We start from the raw sequence: 25,029 nt of genomic DNA on the forward strand, positions 1-25,029 counted from the left end.
ACACTCACACACACATACAATTTTAAGAACGTGCCACTGGGTTGCATCAGTGATAGAGGCTTCATTGATTTCAGTAACTGATGTTTAAAGGAATTTTGTTCGCAGTGAGTGTTTGGTTGCGTTTCCCTGTGCCACGAGCGCAGGAAGCAAACTGCAGCTGAAGGTACAAGTCTCCACTGATGCTTTTTACACAAACATGTAAAAAGACTAGATTAGACTCAAACATCCTTTTGATGTTTTGATGTTGTTTCCCCCCCCCCTTTTCACTTTAATGAGCAAATAAGAATAACCTTTGTAGCTTGGTGGGTTTAGAGATAAGATGACCAGGCAGCTTCCCATTAATGTCACAGCAATGGCAAAACAGACACAGTAACTAAGGCAACACAATGATCCGTCATTTCGAACAAAACTTGTGAGAGGCTACAAATTGCTTTTCTGATGATAGGGAACCAGTAATGCTTCATGTTTGATCAAAAGAAAACATAAGAGGGTACTTACGACCCGAGCTGAAAAAAATAAGCTACAAATCTTTGGTGTTTGCTTCGTTTCAACGCAGTGTCCGTAAATTAAGGCTGGGAATATTCCTAAATACCAGAACATTAATGGATGAATAATACATCAAAAGCGCTGTCCGGGCTCTGGTCTGACGTCTGCTGAATGTGAGATTGTCCATTTATGGGACCGCAGTGGGCTGAGAGCCATTTGCGACGCTTGGGCAGTCCGTGGGGCACCTCATACAGTCCTAATGTCCTCATAAGCCGCGGTGGCCGACCTCCCTTAATGAGGATTAATGCAGGATCAGATTGGAGTTTGTGCCTGTCCAGACACACTTCCGCCATGCCATTCCCACCTGCCACTTATTGATTGCACTCATTGAGGAACAATTTGGCTCCACACCCCTGTGCAACCCCAGGGAACACGTGCAAAACTCAGAGCTTGTGAAGAAATAAAATTGGATCGGTGGGTCCAGGATGGCACAGGAAAGCTAAAGGAAATTTTAAAAAATGAAGTAAGGTGGATTAGTTGTTTTAGAAGGGTTGGAAAAAACGCAGTCCAGTGCTAATTTCCAATAATCTATTTGTCCAATATCTTTAATTATGTTACTATGGTCAATTACAAATGAAAAGATATGAATCTAGTTCCCCATGTACTTACATTTGCTCCCTCTGAAAATACAGGGTCTGAAAGTCAAACTGAAACACTCACAATGTCGCTGAATTGCTCTCAGATTCTATAATTTGTTTCCTACTGTGCCATCAAACACACAATATCTAATTAGTTTAATTACAGTGGTTTGATTTCATGGTTTGATTGCTGTGACATTTTAATGGGATTTCTTGGGTTACCCCCAACTTGCTGTCCCAGTCCTTAAATAGCAAAACATTAAATGTACTCCAGCGTAAAAACGAGCTGCCAGCCACATCTCTTATTAGGCGAAGACTTCCAGCAAAGACTGGCTTTATTTTTATCTTCCTTCACAGCCATTAGTAAGACCGCTTTCTTCAGGCTTTCAACATGCTTTTCTCTCTTCCCTCTCAGTGGTGATGTCCCATATTCGTAGGCTCCTCTCATACATCACATCTAAATATAGACTCTCATGGCTGCTGAGCAAGAGCCAGATTTAAAAGAATAAACACGAAAAGAATGTGTGTCACCGAGACTGAGCGTAACTGTATGAAGATGTAGGTGTTAATGTCCACTTGAATGTGTACGAGAGCCAGCCAGTCACTAGGGATGGGGAGGTGGGCTTGCTGGCTTCGTGAGGGTGTTGGGGGTAGTCTCGGTGGTGGCCACTAGTCATACTGGACCTTCAGTCAAGCCCTCCAGGGGGAGGGTGGTGGCATTGTCAGTGGGATGCGGGTCGTCCGGGGGATGCGAGGGCACGTGGGCGGCGTTGGCCAGGCTGGCGTAAGGCAGGTGGCAGTCCATGTGCAGAAAGGGTGGGTAGTGCTGGCGGTAGCAGACGTACGCAAACAGCAAACCGATCACTCCTCCGACAAAGGCGTCTGCAAAAGTCACCAAAACACCTATATTTTAAGATGTGCATCCATGTTTAATTTTAGCATATGTGGAGGCAGCGGAACAACACCTGCGCTGTGAATGAACACAATTAATTACACAAATTACTGAATTTGTTCTATAGCTTTTCAGTGAGCATCCATCATGCCTGGTTAGTTTAGAGTTCGGCAGCAGACTAAATGGTGCAATGATGAATCTGTTCCACTGAGCGCTTGCCTTTTGGACATGCTGTGTCTGTCACTCCGTCATCTACACCCAACACTTTTGTATTATACCTCCCTTTAAGCCGTGATACATCACATACTATCACAGTGCCAGGCTGATTATTAAGCCTATATTGCTGCGTATAGATCAAAATGACATGGCCAGCTGGTGGCTGGAGCAGCTGAAATAGACGCTTTCATGATATCAAAATTACATTTTCCATCGGCCTCCCTTTTATTGTCTCTTTTCAGGGAGGGAAATGAAATATAGTATATCATCGATTTCCACGTCGGAGAACTCTACAATGGATGAGCCTGCTCTGTGAATGTTTCATCGACCCCCTGTCTGCTGAATGTAATAGAATATGATTTGATGCAATGTATTAGTTTGGTGGCCTCATTGAGACAGTGATTGGAAGTTCAGGTTTGTGTTTACATTCAGTGCAGATTGAGGCCTCTCAAGTGCACTGGAGCTGATCTCCCAGCAAACCTGTGAGAGGCAGCAGAATGAGTATGTGCCGAGTTAAGAAATACTAGGAAGACTCTGAAAGTGGACCGCTCGCCTGCAACTCCAACCTGCGTTGTGCTTTTGATGAATAGTCGTTAAAAGAATTCTGTGTTTTGTAGCTGCCCAGCTCACCAGCAGCATATGGCTCTCTGAAACTAATTAACACCATATAACAGAGCTGTCGCGCCACATATTCCCTCCCACACACCACCCACATATGCATTCCCTCATTCCCTCCCAGTCTCCCTCCAGTTCTTCCACAACAGATATGAAAGCTTGTAATTGTCCCTTTCTCCCAGGCTGCTGAATCAAATGCCACCTCACTGTCATCGGAGGCAGTTTTCAGGAAATCAAAAACTGTCATTATGCTAAGACTGACATTCTTATCGAATGCAATTTTCAGTCTGTTGGGCAAATAAGCAGGAGTCTCTACATTGTTTTGGGGCCCTCCCTGAATTCATCGGTCATGCTGATTAAGTTAAAAATATGTGTGATTGAAGTAGCTGTTTAAAATAAGGCATCACCAGGAGTTTGCTTTATAAATGATCTATATAATAATTATAAAAGTGCCCTAAGCCACGTGTGATTAAAATAAGCTTTAAAAGTGTGTAAGTTAAGAACATGCAGCATTCATCTGACTCTTATTTAGGAGGAGCTGTCGGGCAGACCTTGCCAGTGGTGTTTGTAGTCACAGGTCCGGGACAGTGCAATCATCATGGCGCTGTAGAGGGGCAGCACCATGGCACAGAGACGCCAGCTACGCCCTCGACCCTGATCCGTGAAACACTGCAGCTTCCCCGCCAGATAGAAGGAGGTGAAGCCCAGACCAGAGAAAGCAACTGACGGAGAAAGAAAGGGAGAAAGAGAAAGAAGACAAGGGAGGTGATAATTAAACATATATATGTATGTATTTAGCCTTCACTTTATAAACCCTCCCCCTGTCTGTGACCAATCCTCTTGTTCATCGGCAAAGACATAAACTGCAAGGGACTGTCTTGTCAAAGTCAATCACCCCGTGTGACCGTCAAGTCTGCAACAGGGTGAAATCACCAATGGAAAGGACATCTACATCGTCATTAGAGAGCATTTCACACAGAAAGAAGCATAACGAAGGAGGCAGATGGGAGTTTTGCAGCGTGTCCCCGACCAGCCACTCGCAGGTGAGCTCACTGAGCGATGGAACTTCAGTCTGTCAGGCAAAAGTCTCCACACTAAATTCAGTGTGTGCGACAGGTGCCTGAGAGCAGGCGGAGACAAACAGACACAGCCACACACATACAAAGCACAACCCACACACTGAAGGAGACTTGTTTAGCAATGAGCATTTACTCCAAAGTGGAGTGTGTACGTGGCAGCAGTGAGCATCCCTGAGCCAACACGCTGGACTAGATTAGGTTCCCTTTGAAATCATTGCCTAATAAAGATAAGACTGGACTCTAGTTGGTACATAGTTTAATAGCCATCCTCTAAAAAGGCCCAACAAAGGCGAGACAGCCTGAGGTCAGGGTGAACACTACGGCCCAGTCCGAGAAACAAACGTGAGCGAGCTGCTGTCCGAGCTGTGCTTTAGGGGGTCGTAGCTGATGGTCGTTAGTGTAAGAGAAACAGCGGCTGTCCAACTGTGTGAATTAAACGTTGTGTGATGGAGCCATAAAAGATGGTGCTGAGACGGGGGTCATTAGTTTACCGCAGCAGTGGACCACACAGCGCACTCCAGCACCCATCACCTGCCCATTTGTCACTCAACCCACGAGTTGGCCGAGAATACTTAGGGTGGTATGATACGTGTGTAGCCTGCAGATAGAGACGCAGGATGGTGGAGAGATGAACGTCCTGCTGTCTCAGGGCTGGTTCTGCTGTCAGGGAGCAACAGATGACTCAATTAACACCTGTGCATTTCCCATTAGGCACTTTACATCAATGTATGGTATGGCTGGGATCGGCTAACATTCGATTTTTATTTTAAAAGAAATATTTATATGGTGCTGTAAATAACTGATGCAAGTTTGCCTGATGGCATTTTTATTATGAAGTATACTTCTACATCGATCTTCAGTCAGGACTTAATTTAGTGTGTGGTTTTAATGAGATTCTATAACAGGATGTGTGGTGAACTGTATGTTTTTTTGTTGTTGCTACCCAACCAACATAGGGTCACTCTTAAGCGTTATGGGGTCACCATCCACAACCAGACACCATCACAGACCTATAGCCGATAAATCATTGAGGATTTTCAAATTTTGACAGATTTTGACCGTCGCAGGTTTTCTAGCCTTTGCAGCACTGGTTTAGCGACCCAGGAAACTCACAGACCTAGCAGGTGTTAGAGCTGTTCAGTTGTTAAGATGTGTTGAAATTGTTAGAAAGTTGGTTGAGACTATTGAGTGAAAATTAGTTGACAAAAAGGAGAAAAGGGAAACTTTTAATTATTATTATATTTTTTCTAAAATGAAGCACTATATTTTAAGATGCACACATCAATAGATTTTTTATTAGGGTAATTATTTATAGTCCCTCAAGTTTAATATGAAAACTAACAACATAAATATCCTTATACTTTTTTTGAGTTGACATTCGTGGACGATACAGACATTTATACATCAAATGTTCAAATTTTGCACTGAATCAAAAATGCTAATTAGGCATTGAAATAAAGACTCACCTCCGCCCTGCCTCTAATGTGGTTGGGTTAAGGCATGGAGAGTGATGATTGTTAAGGGGCAGGTTAAGAATATCGAGGACAGTCAGAGGTGAAGGGTGTGGAGATGGGTCATAACAACAGAGCCAGAAAATTACGACTGGTCCTTCCAAATATGTTGTTGATCATTTACATGCCGCCCAAACACGTCCAACCAGCCAATGTCTAGACACTGAAAAGAGTCCTGTGGTGGCTGGCACCAGGATTCTACATCGCAGCCGTAACCCTAACCCTTCAAAGGATAACTGGGATTTTTGAACCTTTTTTGGGTTTAAATAATTGATGGAGAAAAAATCTTTAGAATCAGCTGGCTATTGAGCAAGCACAGTTTACATGGCAATTTGCGAAATAGCTCTTCAGTGTAATCCAACATTCTAACAAGATTTATGCAGAGATAGAATTTAGCTGTTAGTTTGTGTTATTGTGTGGTACTTTCACTTCAGTAAAGGATCTGAATATTATTTCCACCAATGAACACCACACAGTAAGTCATGCAGTAATAGACGCAGCATCCCTCATTGCCCATCATCTGACTTCTGAGCGAACTCCTCACATTTCCAATCACCCAGCAGCTCACTCAACAATTATTTTAACAGCTCTAACCATAGCTAAGACAATTACATAACTCATTTGGCAAGAAGGGGCTAAATTATCTATGAATGACATATTCAGTGTTTTGATTGAACTTTGTAAATTGGGAAAATTCCCAGTAGTTTTACATGAGGGCATTTCCAAGACACCTTTTTACAGTTTCTGCATTGCTGATCCCACATCACTAATATAATAACTATAATTTATACCAATGAAAGACAGTAAATCAATGCTCAGGATCAAGCAAGGACCCAGTGGGTATCCCATAGATACCCACTCTCCCCCATTGTCATTTGGAGTGAGGGGAGCTGGAGCTTATCCAAGCATGCTTGAGAGGAAGACAGGGACGTGCCGAAGGGCAGGTCAACAAGCCCTCAGACGGTGAATACATTTATTCACCCACAGTCCCAGTTACGCTGTGAGCAGAGTGTTTGTGCATCAGAAGAAACCACAGAAACACAGTGTGTGTGAATCTGTGAAGCATTAGAATATATTACTTCAAATATGAGCTATTGTAACTGAAGTTTAAATTAAAAACTAGGTCAAGATTAGTAATTAGGCTAATTCATTGAAGAACACAAAAAAAACAGCTGATGATTTGCGTCAATGGCAAAAATGAGTGGAAATCAATAAATACAAAAAAGATGTAGGAAATGGAAACTATACAATATTTTGTTAGCTCCTCTTTATCTAGGTAGAGCTGTAACACAGATTTGCCATTTGAACCAAGCAAAATTGCATTTGAATTATTAAAGGTATCATAAGAAATAATGGTGCAGTGTAGCAGTAAACGCAAATGCCTTCTTTTCATTCTGCATAAGACAATATATTTGCAGACATGGTGAGACAACATCACTTGGATTACACTAATAGAAATGCTTTGGTGATATGCATAATACATGAGCAGGGGATAGCTAATATATGATTCCCCACACCATCTAAAGAGACAAACAAACACATTTCTACATGTGAAATTAACATAATGAACTCATTCAATATATTTGCAGGAGTAAGGTTATGCGATGAATATCAGGTATACCCAGAACAACTGATGGTCTCTCATCAGGAGGCAGCAGAAGTCCCAGAAGGCCAGAGGACAGGGAGGAGGACGACAATGAGAAACAAACAACATCAAAATAAATCCACTTCATGCACTTAAAAGCCTTGAGACTAAACAAAGACGGCTAATGGGAGTGATCAGCTGTGCAGTTGCTTTTTTCATCTTCAAAACAAGCTCAAAGATGGTTAAGAAGATGTAACTAAAGACGCATGATTGCAAATTTTGAAGATATGGGGGGGGTTTCTGTACACGTGTTGATAAAAAGATTAAGAAAGGTGACTGGGGGCAATTTCTCATTCAGAAGAAAATATGATTAATAACACGGTAATTTCCTGTGTGTTACCAAGGTAACCAAGGTTCATCAAACCTCTTACTGGGTGAGCAGCTATGAAAAATATCTGAGGCACATGGAATTCCATCCAAAAGACTCATGTAGACAATACAGAGTTTGGATCAAGATTATTATTTTTTCTCCACTAATAATTTATCATTTTGTGTGACCCCTTGTCCCGTTAATTCGAATCATCATCAAATCTGATACATTTTTATTGTATATACTTTTTTCATAAAGTTGGTTGCATGTGATCTATAAAGGCAGTGTCAGAGCAGCATGATAAACTGAAATGGACATAACTTAGTTTCAGTTTGGATTGTAAAGAAAATCACTGAACACATGTCCGAAGCATTGCCAGGACTTTTACTAAAGACGTGTGTTTCCAAAGGATGGTTTACAGTAACTTCCGGAATGATTTGAATTATCAACTTGTTACTAGCAACTACGGTACTTATAACTCGGTACTTATGCAGCCTCACATAACTGCTAATGTGGCTGTAAATTTGAAAAGAAAAAAATACTTTTTTGTCTTTGGTTACTTCATTGATACAATTACTTACATAAATTGATTCTTTGCGCTGTATAATGTGTTTAGTTTAGTGTGTAGTAAGTCGGGGTGAGTGGGCTACAGCAGGGTAGCAAACCCTATATAAAGATGTATGAATAAATGGAGATAGGGACTGGGTGGTAAAAAGAGACACAGCAGACTGTAAATAATAAAAACAAAGCATGTTAGGAGATGTTCTGTTGAACCTGTTTTTGAAAAATGAACCCACCAAGGACACAATCCTTCTTTCAAACCTCAGGATTCTGCTGCAGATCCCGAAACAATGCTCGGGTCAAAGCCACTGCAAAGTCCGGAAGTTGGATAATAACTATCTGTCTCCATAACTTTCTTCCCTTTCTCTCTGATGAAATATACCTGTCAGTGAACCACCGACCTCCTGGGCAGGTCCGTGTGTCTTTGATTACATTACATTAGTGACTGGTTTCCATCTCCCAGCCTTCCCCACTCTCTCCCTGCTATTCTGACCTTTGACCCTTGTAGGGACCAATGGGACACCCCTCGGACCAAAAGTGATGCATATTAACCAACCATTCGGGCACTGAGCCTGTTTGAGCCATTAACATACAAAAGCTGAGCAGGAGCTCATTATTAGCACCGTATAATTGCTGCACTCCTACTCAAGCTGTTCCTCAACCTCCACCTCTGTGCACACTCCAGACACACTGAGGGCCTGAGTGAGTAAACACATGAGAGATCACTTTGCAGAAGAGTGATTCTCTCCCCAGACACTGAACTAATATGATAGACATTCCAGGCTATGCTACTTAATGTAGATAGTTTTAGCAATTTGATTAGGTCCTTCCTGGAGGATTTCTTTATTCATGGGAGCGAATGTAGACGGTAAAGCTGGCAGATGGTTTTTAAGAGTACCTATTAATTGATCAAATCTAATGGGCTTAATATGCACAGGGAGAGATGGTGAGAATATGAATAAGAAGCAGGCGATCTGGAGCTGATGCTGGAGGGCCTGCTTCAGGGACTTTACCACTGCCTATGTTGTTGAAGGAGTTTGATTTTCTCCTTCTGGGACCAGTCTCCTCCAATTTCTGTGACTTTGCTATGAGGTGAATAAAGAAATCACAGAGAATGAGCAGCATAAAAAAGTTGTCGGAGATCGAAATCTGAAAATTGGTTTAATTCTACATATTTAATTCGACATACATCTTTTCTCCAGATTCATAGGAAGTCACCGTGACCTTTGACCACTAAAATCGAATTGGTTAATCCGTGAGTGAAAGGATTCTCTTGAGGTGTTGTTCAGATAAAATGGTTCCCTATGGGTGTTCCGGATATTTTCACCAGCACTGAGGCATAAATATAATAAAGCCCTGGAAAACTATAGTGTGACTGACATCAACATTCACACTTATAGTGTGTGCTTTAAAAAAACAGCCCTAATCAAACTCTGAAGTTGGGTGTGTATTTATACTTTCGTCCTAGCTAATTGTTATGATTTGTTTATTTACCACGTAGATGAGCATTCTTTGGGGAGGATCTGTGAGTGTGTCTGTGAATGCAAAACAGCTTATTTTGCCCATAGTCTGTGCCTTGGGCTTCATACCAGCCAGAGTAGATGTTGCATTACATCCAGACACCACTTTAAATAGGGCTGCATTCACCCTCGTCATCTGTCTGGCCCTATTCCCTGTCCATTTCCACATTCGTCTGGTTAAAAGCTCTGTAACTTATGCATGGTCCAAAAAGTGTTGTCCCGGTGAAAAGGAGGCGGACAGGAAATTGGATTTTTTTTCTTTCTCCTGGCCGCGCTGCCATATGGGTGCTCCTTGTGTCCCAGTTGCACGGCTCCCTCAATCACTTTCTCACTCACAGCACAGCACAGCAACATAAGGCTGTTAGAGCTGCCCTGCAGATGTATGTAATCCGTACACCGTGCTGTAGTGAATTACAGAGCAATGTCCCCTCTCTGCTTTTTCTATTGGGATTCAGCCAGCATCTCGAAAAACATTTCCTCCTGAAAGCAGGTGTCTGAAAAGCTGAACATGTGCAACTGTAAGTGCGAAAACAACAATTTGGTATCAGACAATGAAATTCAACATCAATGACAATTTTGACCAGCTATACCATCTCACTAATTATAGTACTTTACCATCTTATTATAACACACGAAGACCAAATAACCCAATTTTTGATCTGAAGCCTTTTAAAGGGCAGTTCAAGGCAGACACACTCACAGCAGGATGACAATTAAACACATTCACACACCATTTCACATGCACTGGGTTTTCTGCACACACACATACACCCTCCACCTCCTAAGAATACTTCTTTCTTAGCTTCCCTATAACATTTTCGATATAATTAGAATATGGAATAAAAAAAAAAAGGGTCTTCACAGCGACATGGATTTTGGCTTTTCCAATGCTTCAGTCGGACGCAGCTATAGGCTTATTTACACTTTCCTGCTGTGTTTATGAATTCTACATAATTAACTTGTTAAGTGCGAATGTGCATCCAGAGAGGAAATTTAATAGGGATTTTGAATAAAAGCAAACAATATAAATATAAAGTGCGCCCCAGTCGGAGCACAGCTCACTGGAGGATATAAAGATATATTTTGCATTTTGCATAATAGATCGCAGGAGGTTCGGTGTAATTCCACTGCAATCGTTTTACTGTTGGTGGAGTTTCCTGAGGTCCATATTCAACAGACCAAGATAAAAAAAATAATAATTTCAAAAGTATCTTTTATGTTAAATGCTTTAAGGCCAATAAGTGATGTATTTTCGTGAATGCAGTCTTTACATGCCTGATATACCACTGTATACATCCTGCTGAGAGTTTTATTCAACACAGCAGACACTCCCTGTATACCACTTACATTCATCTGCTGGACAACAGAGAAAACATGTGAATAATTTAGCACGCTGCTCAAGCGAAAACAGCTTGGAAAGCAATATGGTCCAAAAGATGTCGCCTGGCCCGCATGGGGCTGCACAGCTGAACGTAGCAGGGAGTCAGATGAAACTGACACATCCACCAAGTGCACAAGACTGAATATGATGGGCTCAATCAACCACACCCACAACCATCTAAACAAGCCGCCTCCGGATGTGTAAATTGCACGATAACTCATTGCAACGTGGGGCAATTACCTTTGAAGAGAGACAGCAACAAGATCATCCCTTTGAAATGTGATGTAAACACCTCCGAGACGCCCAGTCAGCATTTTCCACATGTGTGAAATATTGCTCGGAGCACGGACATCACACTGAGTGAATAGCTACACTCATATGCAGTATTAATGACTGGGAGCTCTGATATCTTTTGACATTGTTTTGCGAGTGCTGGCAGTGATCTGTGTGGACAGCTGGCTGATGCTCACAGGAGGAATGACTGCTGGGGAAGCTCTTGCGCCCCTCTGAGACCAGATCGGGCTCCCCGGTGCACAGCATCTTCACATTCACTTGTCCATCTGGGAAACAGCGCTGGAAGTAATCGGGCCTGGGCCTGGAAATCAAAAACAAAAGATGTAGTCAATTCTAGAAAGTGCATTCCATTTCCCTGTCAAACAAACATAAATCTAGTCTAAAGTTTAAAGATACATTATTCAGAGGATACTGCTTAACATTCCAAATCAGCCTGTGAAGTGCTTCAGCTTGTTTAGCATACCTGCCAACAATCAACTTGATGGTGTTTGTGAAGACTCCATTCAGGGCGAGAGCCAGGGACACAGCTGGAGGAGAGGAAACACACAGTCAAATTAACATCTTACACTTCAGAGGATTATCATTAAAACAAGTGAAACAGGTTGACGTAGCATTTTCAGCTGGAGTAACAGTACATCTGTAGTAAAGGTATTAATTTTACTATCAGTCCAGTGCAGGCTCTGGCAGGTTACCCACTCCTCTGACATGTTGTCCAAATAAGGCAGCTAATTAGCTTCATGGGAATTTCCCCGGCAGATGGACGGATGGTTCATCGGATTTATATGCGAACCAGCATTTCATGATCTCTGACCAGCAAGGGAAGGAAGAATGTTTTAAACACAGTGCAAGTACCACAACAACACACACATATACACACAAAACAGCCAAACCTATCCAGGTAAAAAATGTTCACACTGTAAACAATCCACTGAGACCACCTTTTTTAGTCCGACAAAATGTTGGTATGTTGATGTTATTTTAGTTAGGAGTAAACTCAAAAGTCAGAAGGTCCAGACCAAACAAGATAGGTGATAAAGTTCATTTTTCCTCCTCTCCCTCTTCATCACATTAATGTTTCATCAATGTTACTGACTTGACTTCTTCCCTCGGAGTCCTTGTGCATTTGTCATTGCAGATGCAGGATCATGGATGAGGGCTACCTCTGTATATTATCATTATAAGTGGCCATACCTCTATCATTGTCATTTCCTCTCTATGAACTGTTGGAGGAAGCCGGAGTACCCAGAGAAAACTCATGCAGCTATCAGACAACATGCAAACTCCACACAAAAAGACCCTCACTGGCCAAACCAGGATTGGAACCCGGTACCATGTAGCTGTGAGCTAACAGTGCTCAACAGCGCCTTAGAAAAAGTTTATCACCAAAATGAGATAAAAGTAGTTTAACAATAGTAAACATCAATTAGATATTTAATATGGAGAAAATAGTTGTGAAAAAAGTGTGAAGTAATTTGCTTCAGCTCAATTTTGTTAATAGGAAACAGGTACGCTTGGTTGACAGGTAGTCATTGCACGTAACCGTACGTTCATTTAATTAGCAATGAAGCAAACCACTGCGGGCTCATCATTAGCCAGAGTGCCTGCCCTCACAGGTTAATCCCAGTAGTCTGCAGGCAAATTGAATTCACCCCACGTCGCCAGTGCTCAAATTTATTATCCCCCCGAGCTGCTGAGAGGAACCCAGCATCAGCGATATTTAACATCCTGTTATTTTGGGGAACGCCTGTGTGCAGCTCAGATGGAAACCCAAATGGTACATGTTCCATTTGACCAGTTCAAGAATGGGTCATTAAAGTGCAATGTGTTCCCTGTGTCAGATCCAAGTCGTGTGTGGTGCCTGTGAAACCACTGCTGCGGCTGCATCCTCTCACGTATAGTCAAGACTTGGGAAGTTCACTCATTTAAGCTTTAATTAGCTTTGTGCAGGCCCGACGCCGACAGTGGCACTGACACAGTTTTGGCAGACCCTCCTGTTTGCACGTTTGCATATTCATAAAACTCCTGGCACCGTTAGGCTTCCTTTTTTATTTTTGTACACTTCTATTTACATACAGGGCAGGAATATTTGATAGAAACAGACCATAATAACAAGATTAACACCACAACAGGCAAAGATTTGTTACAGTATCAACAACACGCAGAAATTAGCCAGTTTCTGTTGAGTTAGATTGAGTAGCATAACCGATCTGTCTAATAAAAGAGACATCATCGGCTCATTATGAGCAAGTCTGAGGTGCTGTAAAGTAACATCCATCCATCCATTATCTATACCACTTATCCTTTTAGGGTTGCAATGGAAAGATTCATAGGGCCAACACATAAGCTGCTTTCAGACAAACACTGAACTCTGGATAATCTCCTGAAATCATCCAGAGTGTGTGAAAATGCAAATGTACGTGTCAGTTTTTTCAAAAATGCGACGGCTGCAAAACTGAAAAAAAAAGAAAGGATGGAAAACTGGTGTCAGACGCTGACAAAGATGTCAACTTCTAAAGAGATTCAAGAGCTTTTGGTGGTGGGCCGACGCACGTGGGGATGTGCTGTAAATAAAATGCTTGACACCCGCAATAGAATTTATCTGTTACGTAGAGTTCATGTCTGAGCACAGCTACAGAGACAAACAACCATTCACATTCACACCTACAGAGAATTTAGAGTCGACAATTAACCAAACCCCCAGTCTGCAAGTCTTTTGACTGTGGGAGGAAGCCAAAGTAATTGGAGAAATCCCACACATGAGAAAATGCAAACTCCACAGGCATGGAAGCCAAATAAGGATTCGAACAGGAAACCTTCTTGCTGTAAGATAACGGTGCAAACCACGACACCACCGTGCCACCATGTATAAGAACGGCGAACACAGTAATGGCATACATTGATTCTTATCTTGCGACTTTGTGCCTCCCATCTTGCATGGACTAGGTGTGAGAGGAGCTGATGTGATTTGCCCTTCTTGAATCTCACCTCAATATGCAATATGCTGATACTGCATTTGTCTTCCGAATAGTTTATTCAATCTGCGACACTCTCTTTGCCAAATTGGACTGTGCTGTGCTGTGTTAGGACCGCGCCTGCGCCAGTGGCCACCAAAGGTTGGTCACATCCAATGGACTTGCACCTCAGAGGTTGCACGAGTGATTGCAGGGGGGCACCCTTTCAGGAAATGAAAGGCTTTCTCATTTAGTTTGAGGATTCTTCTCTCAAAGGGGAAAAGAACGGTGAGAGACACCTCATGGCTCGGCCGGGGGTCTTTCTGTGTGGAGTTTGCATGTTTGTCTCTGTATGTTGGCCCCTGCGATATGCTGGCCACTTGTCCAGGCTGTACCCTGCCTCTCGCCCAGTGTCAGCTGGGAGGCTTGAACTCCCCCCACGACTCTCAAAAGCATAAGCAGTTTAGATAATGGAACAAAGCAGGTGAGCAGGGACCATCTAACACTCAAGTAATTTTATCTTTCGACGCACTATACAGAGACCACGCAGACTCTTTTTTATTGGAAACTCTTTCATTAGCTCACTAACCAGAAGATTGCTCCCGCTGCACACATCAAACAATAAAACTCTGTGCTGTGAGATCTCCCATTCAGATGATAAAAACAATATATTTCATGTTTCTTAACCAAAATCCAAAATAATCACTGCGAAATCATCTCAGTACCATTCTCACAGGGTCGCCTTTGAGAAAATATAATCAAACTTAGACTAACTAGCTTCATTATATCCTGTGACTGACAGATAATCACGCAATTAAGCAGCAGGAGTTTGGGAATAATAAAGTGTTATTAGACAATCTAATGAAAGGAACATTGTGCTCTTCTCACTTTTACGTGATAGCAGAATGTTCTGTATGAAACAATAAACGCCGTGTGCTAGCAAAAAGCAAGTCTTACGGGTGAAGCAGGGGGTGACAATCTAACTCAAACTCTAAATTGATGTCATCTTTATGGGAACCTGTTTTACCTCACCTTGTTTTCCTTGCGTTTATGTTTTGTGCTTCCCTCCCGCACCAGATCGTCTGATCACCCATGCCGCACACGCTCCTGCTATTTTTTTTAGTAAACTGGGTTTCTCTCCTGTTTACCTGTTCTTCAGATTCCTGCCAGTCATGCCTGTATCCTACATGGCCCAGCTCACAGATCCACCTGCATTCACTAGCTCAAGATGCTGTACTGTATCCTGACCTCAACCGTCGCTCCTGGTCCTGTTACCTGTCCTGCTGACTTCCTCACTCTCTATCAATAATCCTGGTCTGGTTACAGGATCAACCGCCAGTCGCACTTTCCAACAAAGGTGGGATGTAACGAAGTACATTTACTTCATTCCTGTACTTTTTTAAAGTTTTCTGTACTTACTTAATCAATTTATTTTCGGCAACTTTTCACTTTTACTCCATTAGCAAACCTTCTCCTCCACTTTCAGATCTTTTATAGTTTTAAAGGCAGGTAACATTAGACCCCGCCTCCATCAGCAGCAGGATCACTGGTGAAGAAACAGCTGAAAGGGATTCTGAAGAGGCCACAGCACTCAGCCATGAATTCATATGACAATGTTTTCAGTAGCATCATCATCAGCAGCATTCTTTATTAATATGACAAAGTCTGTACTATTGTTGTATTTAACAAAATACACAGTAGTCACAGAATGAGAATGATGTAGTGGACAGTTGCATTACGGGAAAAGACTGCACTCAGTAAGTGCACCTCTACTTTTAATACTTTTCACAAGTAGAACAGTTAATGTGGTACTTTTACTTCTATGTGAGTACATGTTTTGTCTATTTATTTGTACTTTTACTTTAGTAAAATGTTGAGTAATTCCTGCACCACTGCTCTCCAGTCAATCCAGCCAAGCAGTTTGTTCACAGTAAACAACTTTTCTGTCTGAATTGTATTTTCCAGTCAGCTTATATCTGTTTGAAGTTTTGTTTCATTAATTCAACAATAAGAGGAATCTAAGGGACAACTTTGAAAGATAATAAAATATAGGAGCATATTTTCTGGGATTTCAGCTCGGAATGAAAAATAAATTGGTCTGTAGGAAGTTAAAAATGAGCTGCAACTGCACAGCCAGCCAAAAAACTGCTTTTATGATCTTTCTTTCTCATTAGATCTAGCCGTCAAATACACATTCAAAACCATGATTGTGTAGAAAGAATAATGGGCTCATTTCCCCCCTTTGTTCTCCTGGGTGATGTTTTCCTGTAAAGCCTTGTATAAGTGCTTCTCTGTTAATTTCTACCCAGCACTGTAATCTCTACACTGATACTCTAAACCACCCCCTCTCCACCCAGTTCATCTCTGTGTCTCTTTAATTGGATTTTTGTAAAACTTACTTAATCCTCTCTGATGTGCCGAAAGCCTTCAGAGGCCTCTCATCCCAGGGCAAGTGGCAAATTCATAGTGAGAGGAATGTCCAGATGCTGTTTGAGAGCTAAACAAGTAGCATGAAGTTTTTAAACGGATGTAAATAGAGCGTAACAGTGACCGCCCACTTTTAGAAGGGATCTCAATTTCCCATTGATTTTTCTCCAGTGACGATTCAGAAAACATGAAAACAACTTTAAGCTGGGAACCAGGCTGTCCTGCTATGAGATGAATCATGACCATAAAACATTTGAATCAGTTCAAAATATTGAAAACAGAAAAAAGGCAAAGGTACACAAGTGTAAACACAAATAATTTAAGAGTGAAGGAACTACACATCCCATACACAATTGGGAATGATCCATATCCGCGAATTCCCTCCCCTCAAAACACAGCATGTTGGAAAGCAAGGTCATGGTCGCTCTGTGGTATATGTAATGTGACACAATCAGATTGTAGCTGACATGATTTTCGCGGTTGTGGTCGACATTTCCATGGTAACAGTGAGCTCTACAAAATCTGAGAAGTTGCTTTTAAACTTGAGGATTGTGGGTAGTGTAATACTTCTCCTTGACACAGCAAATAAAACATGTTTTTTTTTTTTAAATGTAGTTTATATCATGTTCAAAAATGTGAGGGAAATTTATGTCCAAAAATAATGGCATGAAGAATATTTATAGATATATTTATATCATATTGACGTGTTGCTTCTACAGGAGCATATGACATTGATTCACAATCTTGAAGCTTGTGGTAAGTCTATTATGGCTGATAATCAAAATCTCAATGAAAGGAATTTTAACGTCTGGAACCACACTTTGTACTAGTGGATGCTGTAATAACGCTGACACCTGTGTGGAACCATGTTGACTGATCTGCACCATTAAGCACAATGAAGTACTTGTAGGTGACCAATTAGCTCATGTTTTCAGGTAAAGCTTCGAAAAGACCAAAGATAATACAGATCAAGAAAATCACAACAAGATTGTAACAAGCAAACAATGAAATGAAACTGGCTCCACGTACCTAAACATGCCTCTTTGATTTCTGTCTTGTCCGTCCTCTGAATTATCTTCACCACAAATATCACCGCCAGTGGGGTAAGAAAGGAAATTGCCTGTGAGGAAAACAAGACAAAAAATAAAAGTACAGTTATCACTGTGACTTTAGAAGATGCACTGCAGGATTCCACAGGGACTGTTTTGCAGGTTAATCTTAAAAGTAATTTTTGCTTTGAGGAATGAGATGATCCATTACTCTGAGTTAATTTTAACAAGGCAAATTGATGGGCCAAACAAGCTTCTTTATTGTACAGTTGTGCTCCCTCACTTGATAGTAGATGTGGGTCTCCTCTGCACCCAGGTAATTATTCAGACCCCCCAAATTAATTTCTGGCCTATTTCAGGATATTTTCTTTCATTAAAGCGACAGAGGTGAAGGCTGGGTTTCCATTTCTTTATCACGACACACACGGTGAATTAGTGCTGAGCCTTGTGTAAATCTGTGCATCTCTGCCAAAGAAACTCATTTAGCACCTGCCCTTGAAGTTGTTCAGAACTAACTCGTAATCACACTTGGATTCACTCTCACAGGTGCACTAACATTTGCTATTTCAATTTTAAATTAAATAATCTAAAATGTCCTGAAGACATGGCCAATGTTTGGGCAAAATGTCAACTGATGTAGACTTTCTACTGTTTGAAGTGTAGCTATAGACAATGATACCAACCAGTCAAGTTTAGGTTTACATTTCTATACATCTCAACTGCAACACACAATATATTTTACAGCAATTGCATGCTGGACTATGTTCAGAAGTAACATGTTGTTATAAATGAATGGAACCGATTACATCTATTAGTCACAGGAGGTGGTTGGGGTGGATTCGCACATGGCACATAACTTACCCACCAGGGGGCTCACATCCAGAGTTTGAATTAAATTCAACCAACTAAAGCACATTGGTTAGGTTAGGGATATATCTTGTGTCTGAAGTCACTTAACTTTTCCTGACCTTGAGTGCCTAAACATAGCCACTAAAAGGTTTGACTAGAATTGCATAAATTCACTGGATCCAGATTTGTATTTGTATTTTATTCATCAAGATCCATGAATTATTCTATGAGAAATCAACGCAAATGTCTATCTCACAATACTGGATCCACACCAACATTTAATGGGTTCTTCCCTGACACATTAATCTTCCACCAAGTTTTGTAGAAATCCTTCTAGTGGTTTTAGCGTAATCTTACTAACTGTCAAACAAACACAGATGAAAATATAACCTCCTTGGCAGAGGTAATAATGATTTAATCCCCACACGTCTACTGGTGGATATTCTGTTGCATGATCAGATGTTTGAATGTAGCAAGAAAAAATATCATATGTCAACATTTTGCTGATATGTTCAAAATCAACATTTGCTACTTACCAAATACCTAAATTAACAACATATCCTCATAATGTAATCCGATTACAGTTACGTCTATTATTATTATTATATGTCATTTGGCAGATGCTTTTATCCAAAGCGACTTACAATTAGTGCATTCAAGTCTAGTCTAGTTGTGTTGCAGTCCGGTTGTATAGAAATTTCATCTTGAGGAGACAGTGTTACCAGAAAACATAATGCCTCCAGTCATGGCTGTCTGCAGAGCACAGGATCAAATACATCAAAATGTTTCCAGACCAAATGGATTGAAGCAACAAGCTGCATTTTGGGATCTCGTAGCATCCATCACATTTGCCAGGGTATCTGTGACCTTTCAGTAACAACAGTTTCCATTACTTTATCACTGAGGGTGTGAAGGAACCCAGTGAGAAACAAACACTTCTTTCTCTGTCAGGTTGAGACTTTCACATCTCAGAATTTATTCAGGGTGAAACAACTATCCTGAATGGCACCAGTACCAAAGGAAGAAAAAAGCGTGGGGATTTGATTTGAGTTGCCATAGAAACACATTGAGGTGATTAAAAGCATCTCCAAAGGTTTGACAATATAAAATATGTCGTCTATAATATTTAATGGCAATGATTTCACACTTAAAGACTATTCATAGCTTTCTTTAATTCAATTAATGAGTTGATGTATTTTGGCAGATGACATTAAGGTTCATTATCATCTTTTCACATCTTGAACGCACACATATATAGGCTACATAGAGTATGTGAATCAGTGTAACAGTAAAATATTACTTGCAATACGTTAGTTAGTTCAATGTTTTATATGTCCCACAGTGTGTCTCTAGAAGCACTCACTTATGTAGATGCAAAAATAGCAGACATCTTTATCTGTGTAAATCCCATTAAACGTTCTGTACCTTTCACCAAGTGCCTGCTTAGAGGGGGGACTATAATATAATATTTACAGCTCTTGTGGGGCGCCCCGCTGTATATAATGTGCAGTCAATTACATTTAATTCTCAATCAATTTTCTTAATTTGCATAAAATGGGAACAGAACGGATTGCATGGAGATGAGATCTGATTTTCAGGCACTTCATTTGCAGACTAATAATTCTTATAGCCGGGTTGACATTGTACAAATGCAACCTTTAGCCATGATTTATGATGTGACTGCTGCCTGCACACATACCATCCCTCAGCTTGCCAGCCCATCAGTACTCATCTCGCTTCTTCACCCACTCTTTGCCAGTTTGGAATCAAGCACTCATTACCCCCCCTATAGTGCTTGGTACCTCGTCCCCTCATGTATTTCCCTGTTCAAACATTTGTTTCCTTGGGCCTCCTGTCCATCTCCTGCACACCTGTCTGCCTGCCCACCTCTGTGCCTGCCAAGCTCACCAGTCCAGAACCTGCTCCTTTCTCCCAGCCTCCAGCTCCCCCCAAGCCTCTTCCACGCTTGCCAGCTCCTCAGCCCTCATTCCCCACTCAGCTCTGGCTCCCCATTTTTCTACTCTGTCCTCCACCTTTGCTTGCTGGAGCCCTCACTCCTTAAAGGCATATTCATAGTTTATGCTTTCGCCAATCTGCTGAGGTCCGCTATAGTATATGGATATTTGCGTGCAGCCCAACATTTGTGACCATGCTGACTGTATGCAATTACTGTGCATGCTCCAGGTACAATATATCCACCTACTGGAATGGACTGGAGTTTGGGATCAGGTACGCATGCTTGGAACAACAAACCAACGCGCATCCTCATTTTAGTATTAATAGAACTGCGGGCATCTACTTGTAACCGGAACAAGAATGAAAATCTCAGCGGACACAGAACGTGGAAAGTAGGGTGAACCCTTTATTCACCATTCATTTCTCAAGCCTGCTGCAATAAACCACCCTCGCTTCGAGTCTGTGCTCTGCATTCGGGTTCACCTTTCCAACATGTCACCTTTAGCTATACTGAATGGAGGAATTGAACATTTCTGTCACTCCCATAGTGAAAGAATGAACCCTCTCTTGACTGCGAGCAGGCTAACACAGGCTAACACAGGCTAACACAGGCTAACAGTATAATATCTTAATAAAGGTCAGAGTAAGTCATAACGGAGCATCGTGTAAATCCCCTCCACGGACTATTTTTAATGGCCAGATAAATTCTGCACACCTTCAGGGCTACAGTCAGAGCGATGACATTAAAGAAGCCTGACTTCTGCCTGTCAGCACCGGGAGTATTTTCTGAGAGAGGCATGTGGGTGGAAGGCTTTGTCTCACACTCATTATTTAGAGACCTGTCATCAGCAGAGATCCATGGACGTTATAGTTACAGACTCCTCATAACAACTCTGTATTAAACCTGCGAGAGATCATTTAACTCGCTGTTTTATGTACTGGAAAAAATAATCTATTATACGTCAGGAGTATAGGGCATGTAATGCAGTTCTTATCAGAGCTCAATTACTACCCTTGAGCTCCAAGACAGAAAAGGCATTTAGAAGATATTACAGCTCTGCTTCATGTGGAGCACATTCCGCTGAGAGTATCTGTATAATCAGGTTGAAGCGGTCACTATTTCCGTCTTTAAGTTAGTACTGCAACTGCTCTACAAATGTGTATATGTGGGGGCTGCGAAGTCCCAGTATCAACAACATTACTTAGAAAGTCTAAGCACCTTGATGCTGATTGATAAGTAATAGTTAGAGCTGGATAAATTACATTTGAGGTGGCATTTATGACTTTTTTTTTATTTCTGTATTTTCTATAGCTGTTTTTATGCCTGACCCGTGGATAAAGTCTGGCGAATCGGGTGCGGACTTCTAAGGGTACTGATATATATATATTGATATATAGGGTTGAATTGTTTTTGGCTATCAGTGTTAGTGTGTATATTGTACTGTCTATTTGTTTTTTGTGTTTTTGGTTGAAAAATCATCATAGAAATAATAATAATAAAAAAGAAATATTTAGCGCAAATATTAGCGACAAAAGCTAAAATATACGATTTTAAAAATCGGTCTGTGAAAATCCCGTAAATTTTAACCTGTCTTTATCTTAACGGTATTTCAGATATTTTTTAAAGGGAATAAGGATAAGAATCATAGAGTAGAGACGTGCGCCCCTCTCTCCTCTCGTCTCTTAGCCATTTGTCTTCCTGTCAATGCCACAAGCTCAATGCATGATGGGATACAGAATATTGCTCAGTTGCTGACCATCGGTTCAACACTTTCATGATTTACTGTGGAAAACAATGAATCCACTATATAAGGTATAACATTTTTCACAAATCATTCGGGCAGCACAACAAAATGGCAAATTCACTATAAAGTGATCAGTGAGTAATTTTGGAAATAGTCTGGTCTCTGTTTCTCTTTTGTTTTTGTCAGTTTGTCTGTTCATTGTGGTTCAGTTTGGTCTTGTTTGCCATGTTTCCTAATTCCACCTTTGTTTTTTTGAGTTTTTTACATTTTTAAAGGCTTCCTTGTATTCCTTCTGCTACTGTAAGCTTGTTTTGTTTAGTTTTTTTGCATTTTGCCTGCATTTGGTTCCTCCATGCTGGAATGTGATAGATCAGAGCCAGGCCAGCTATTACCCCTGCTGGTGTATTATATGCAGAGATAAACTAATCTCTGCCTGGCTCTAACATCCTACTTATTGCAGAGACATCAGAGCTGGAGGAACATTTTCATGAAATGAACAGCAAGAAAGTAAATAATCCCATCTCCCAAATGTCTTTACTATCTACTGAATCTCCTAAATGATGATATTCAAATTGTTTCCCAGAAATGATGTGTCATTACAAGGTGCAGACTTTTGATAGCAGTTGGGAAAAGTTCAAATGTATGTGAGTATTTCAGGTTTTACAGCCACTGTTTCTACTTTGGCATCCTTTGTGTTGTCATATTTTACCATAATCACCCTTTGAAAATGAGACCATCAAATTTGCAGCATCTGAGTCAGACAACAATGAGCTCCGTAATCACCGGCGTGCTGCATCTTAAATGCATTGAAGCTTGGGACTGTGGCTGAGAACAAAATCAGCACAGACGCTCCTATATGTGCTGGACAGTGTTTGCCAAGAGATGTTTTGGGTTATTTGCTCAGTGTTTACAGTTTGAGCCAGACGAAATGTATTTTTCATTCCCTGCTGTATCCGTTTGAAACCCGTCTTAACCTTGTACCAGCGATTTCTGTCCAAGAGATTATATTTACATTGGAGGCACCAATCACCATAGCTCTCTATCAGATTCAAGCCTCACCTTGACGGTGGAAAGCAGAGTGACAATTTTCCTGAATGAAAGATTCTGCACCTCACTGAGGTCACCTCACTCAACTAAGCAGCGGATATGGTTCCTTTGGGCTGAATAATGACGTACCCATCAAGTTTGTTATAAGAGGAATGCATAATTATAGCAAGTACTTACGAACATGACCCTCTTGGGAATGTGGTCTGACTCAACCAGAGGGTTCTTGTAGAGCCAGAGCTCCTCCGGTTGAATCACTCTCTCAAACGGCTCCAGAAACTCTGTGAATCTGTGGCAAAGAAAAACAAATGTGCACTGATCAGTCACTTGTTTTTGGACATTCAGAGGAGGCTTATACAAAGAGTAGCATACCATGTAATGTGTATACATTTGAGATATGAGTGATTATTTCAATATCATTTTTCTTTAAGTGATTCTGCACACTTAAAAACTTCATTAATTAATGCTGATGTTAATATCCCATTTATTAACATATTTATTTAAAAAAATCTACATTTATGGGTTGATCATGGCTCCTAACCTAGTGTTTATGTAGGGTCAACCATTTGAGATGTCTCCACCTCATAATATTTGATAAGGTTAACACCCTCTAATCAAAGGTGAGAGGCCCCCTGCCACCAGCGACTGCTCATGATTGGGAACCTGAAAAGCTGCGCTCATTTTAAAATCCGTGCTGGAACTAAACCACCACATCATCTACCAATCAGAGACGTCCCCCATCCTCTCTGGCCAGACGCACCAGTGGTTCAAACAGCTCAGGACCGCCGTGCTATGCATTTGTAGGCTCAGTAAAAGAGGACATGATGATTCTTCCATTAGTATAAAAAGACACATTTGTGGAAAAGGTGGACTTCATATAACAATGCTGCTGTCTCACACTCAAAAGAAGAACTTAGCATTCTCCTGCTTCCTCCTGCCCGGCCTGGCCGCCCAGAGGCCTATCTGATACAACCTCATTCTCTGCTGTCTCAACAAAGTATTTTTGTCACTGCACGTTGAAACATTCAGTACGTTGCTCTGTTGCACATCAGTTGCGCTGCGAGACACCTCCTCAGCCACAGAGAGCTCAAAATATTTAAACCATTAAACTCACAGTGTTTATGGGACGCTAGCAGCAAAACGCAAAACATTAATACAGATATTCTGATCTCGCAGAGTGTGTGTGCCTTACAGTGATTAACTGAAGATTTAGCCCATTTTAGGTTAAAAAGATAAGAAAAGTGCTGCTCGCTCGGGAATCCAGAGAATAACTTAAGGCCTTAAAATGGAAAATATCTTAAATTGTTTGCATTTTGCAGGACTTGAATCTAACTCTGGTTCTTTCCTCAGCTTCCCTGCCAATGGCACACTCACTGTGTTATGTTCATACAATACACTCTAAGCTCAATCATTTTATTTTATTCTAGATCAGTGATTTCCAACTAGTGGGTGCATGGATGAGACAAACAAACAAATAACCCATTAAATAATAAAGCTGGGCAGCTGCCTGAGGTTTGTGGAGGGATTCTTTGGGTCCAGCAGTTCTTTCCCCAGATGAACAGTTTCAATCTGGGGGGAAATAGCGCTTGAGTAATGCTCTCCCTATACAACTACATGCCCTTTAGCGAGACATTTATCACATGTCTGCTTCACTGAAGCCGCTTACTGGCTCCTGGATCCTGTGCAGCCTTTCAGTGTGAATCCAACTGTAGGAATGTGGAGGAGGCCGATGGCTCAAAAGACACACAAATCTTCTACAAACCTTTCCCACATTAAAAAATCATACGGATTTGTGTACTACAGATGTTCTTATTTCCTCCTTGCTTCAAAGCTACAGGAACAAATATCAGATATATCTTT

General features: G+C 41.2%; 1 protein-coding gene across 1 annotated transcript in view; it reads right to left on the reverse strand.

Moving 5' to 3' along the window:
- Nucleotides 1-254: 254 nt before the first annotated feature.
- The window catches only part of plpp4 (phospholipid phosphatase 4), a 46,173-nt gene continuing 21,398 nt past the window's right edge, over nucleotides 255-25,029 (reverse strand). Inside the window, exons 2-7 of the mRNA XM_034609245.1 lie at nucleotides 23,350-23,458; nucleotides 17,556-17,646; nucleotides 11,612-11,675; nucleotides 11,325-11,449; nucleotides 3,399-3,569; nucleotides 255-2,006 (exon numbers count right to left, since the gene is read on the reverse strand). Coding sequence (XP_034465136.1) covers nucleotides 1,798-2,006; nucleotides 3,399-3,569; nucleotides 11,325-11,449; nucleotides 11,612-11,675; nucleotides 17,556-17,646; nucleotides 23,350-23,458 — 769 coding nt within the window. The 3' untranslated portion in view covers nucleotides 255-1,797. The remainder of the gene's footprint in view (nucleotides 2,007-3,398; nucleotides 3,570-11,324; nucleotides 11,450-11,611; nucleotides 11,676-17,555; nucleotides 17,647-23,349; nucleotides 23,459-25,029) is intronic.

This window comes from Hippoglossus hippoglossus, chromosome 15, assembly GCF_009819705.1.
Source record: "Hippoglossus hippoglossus isolate fHipHip1 chromosome 15, fHipHip1.pri, whole genome shotgun sequence".
NCBI lineage: Eukaryota > Metazoa > Chordata > Actinopteri > Pleuronectiformes > Pleuronectidae > Hippoglossus > Hippoglossus hippoglossus.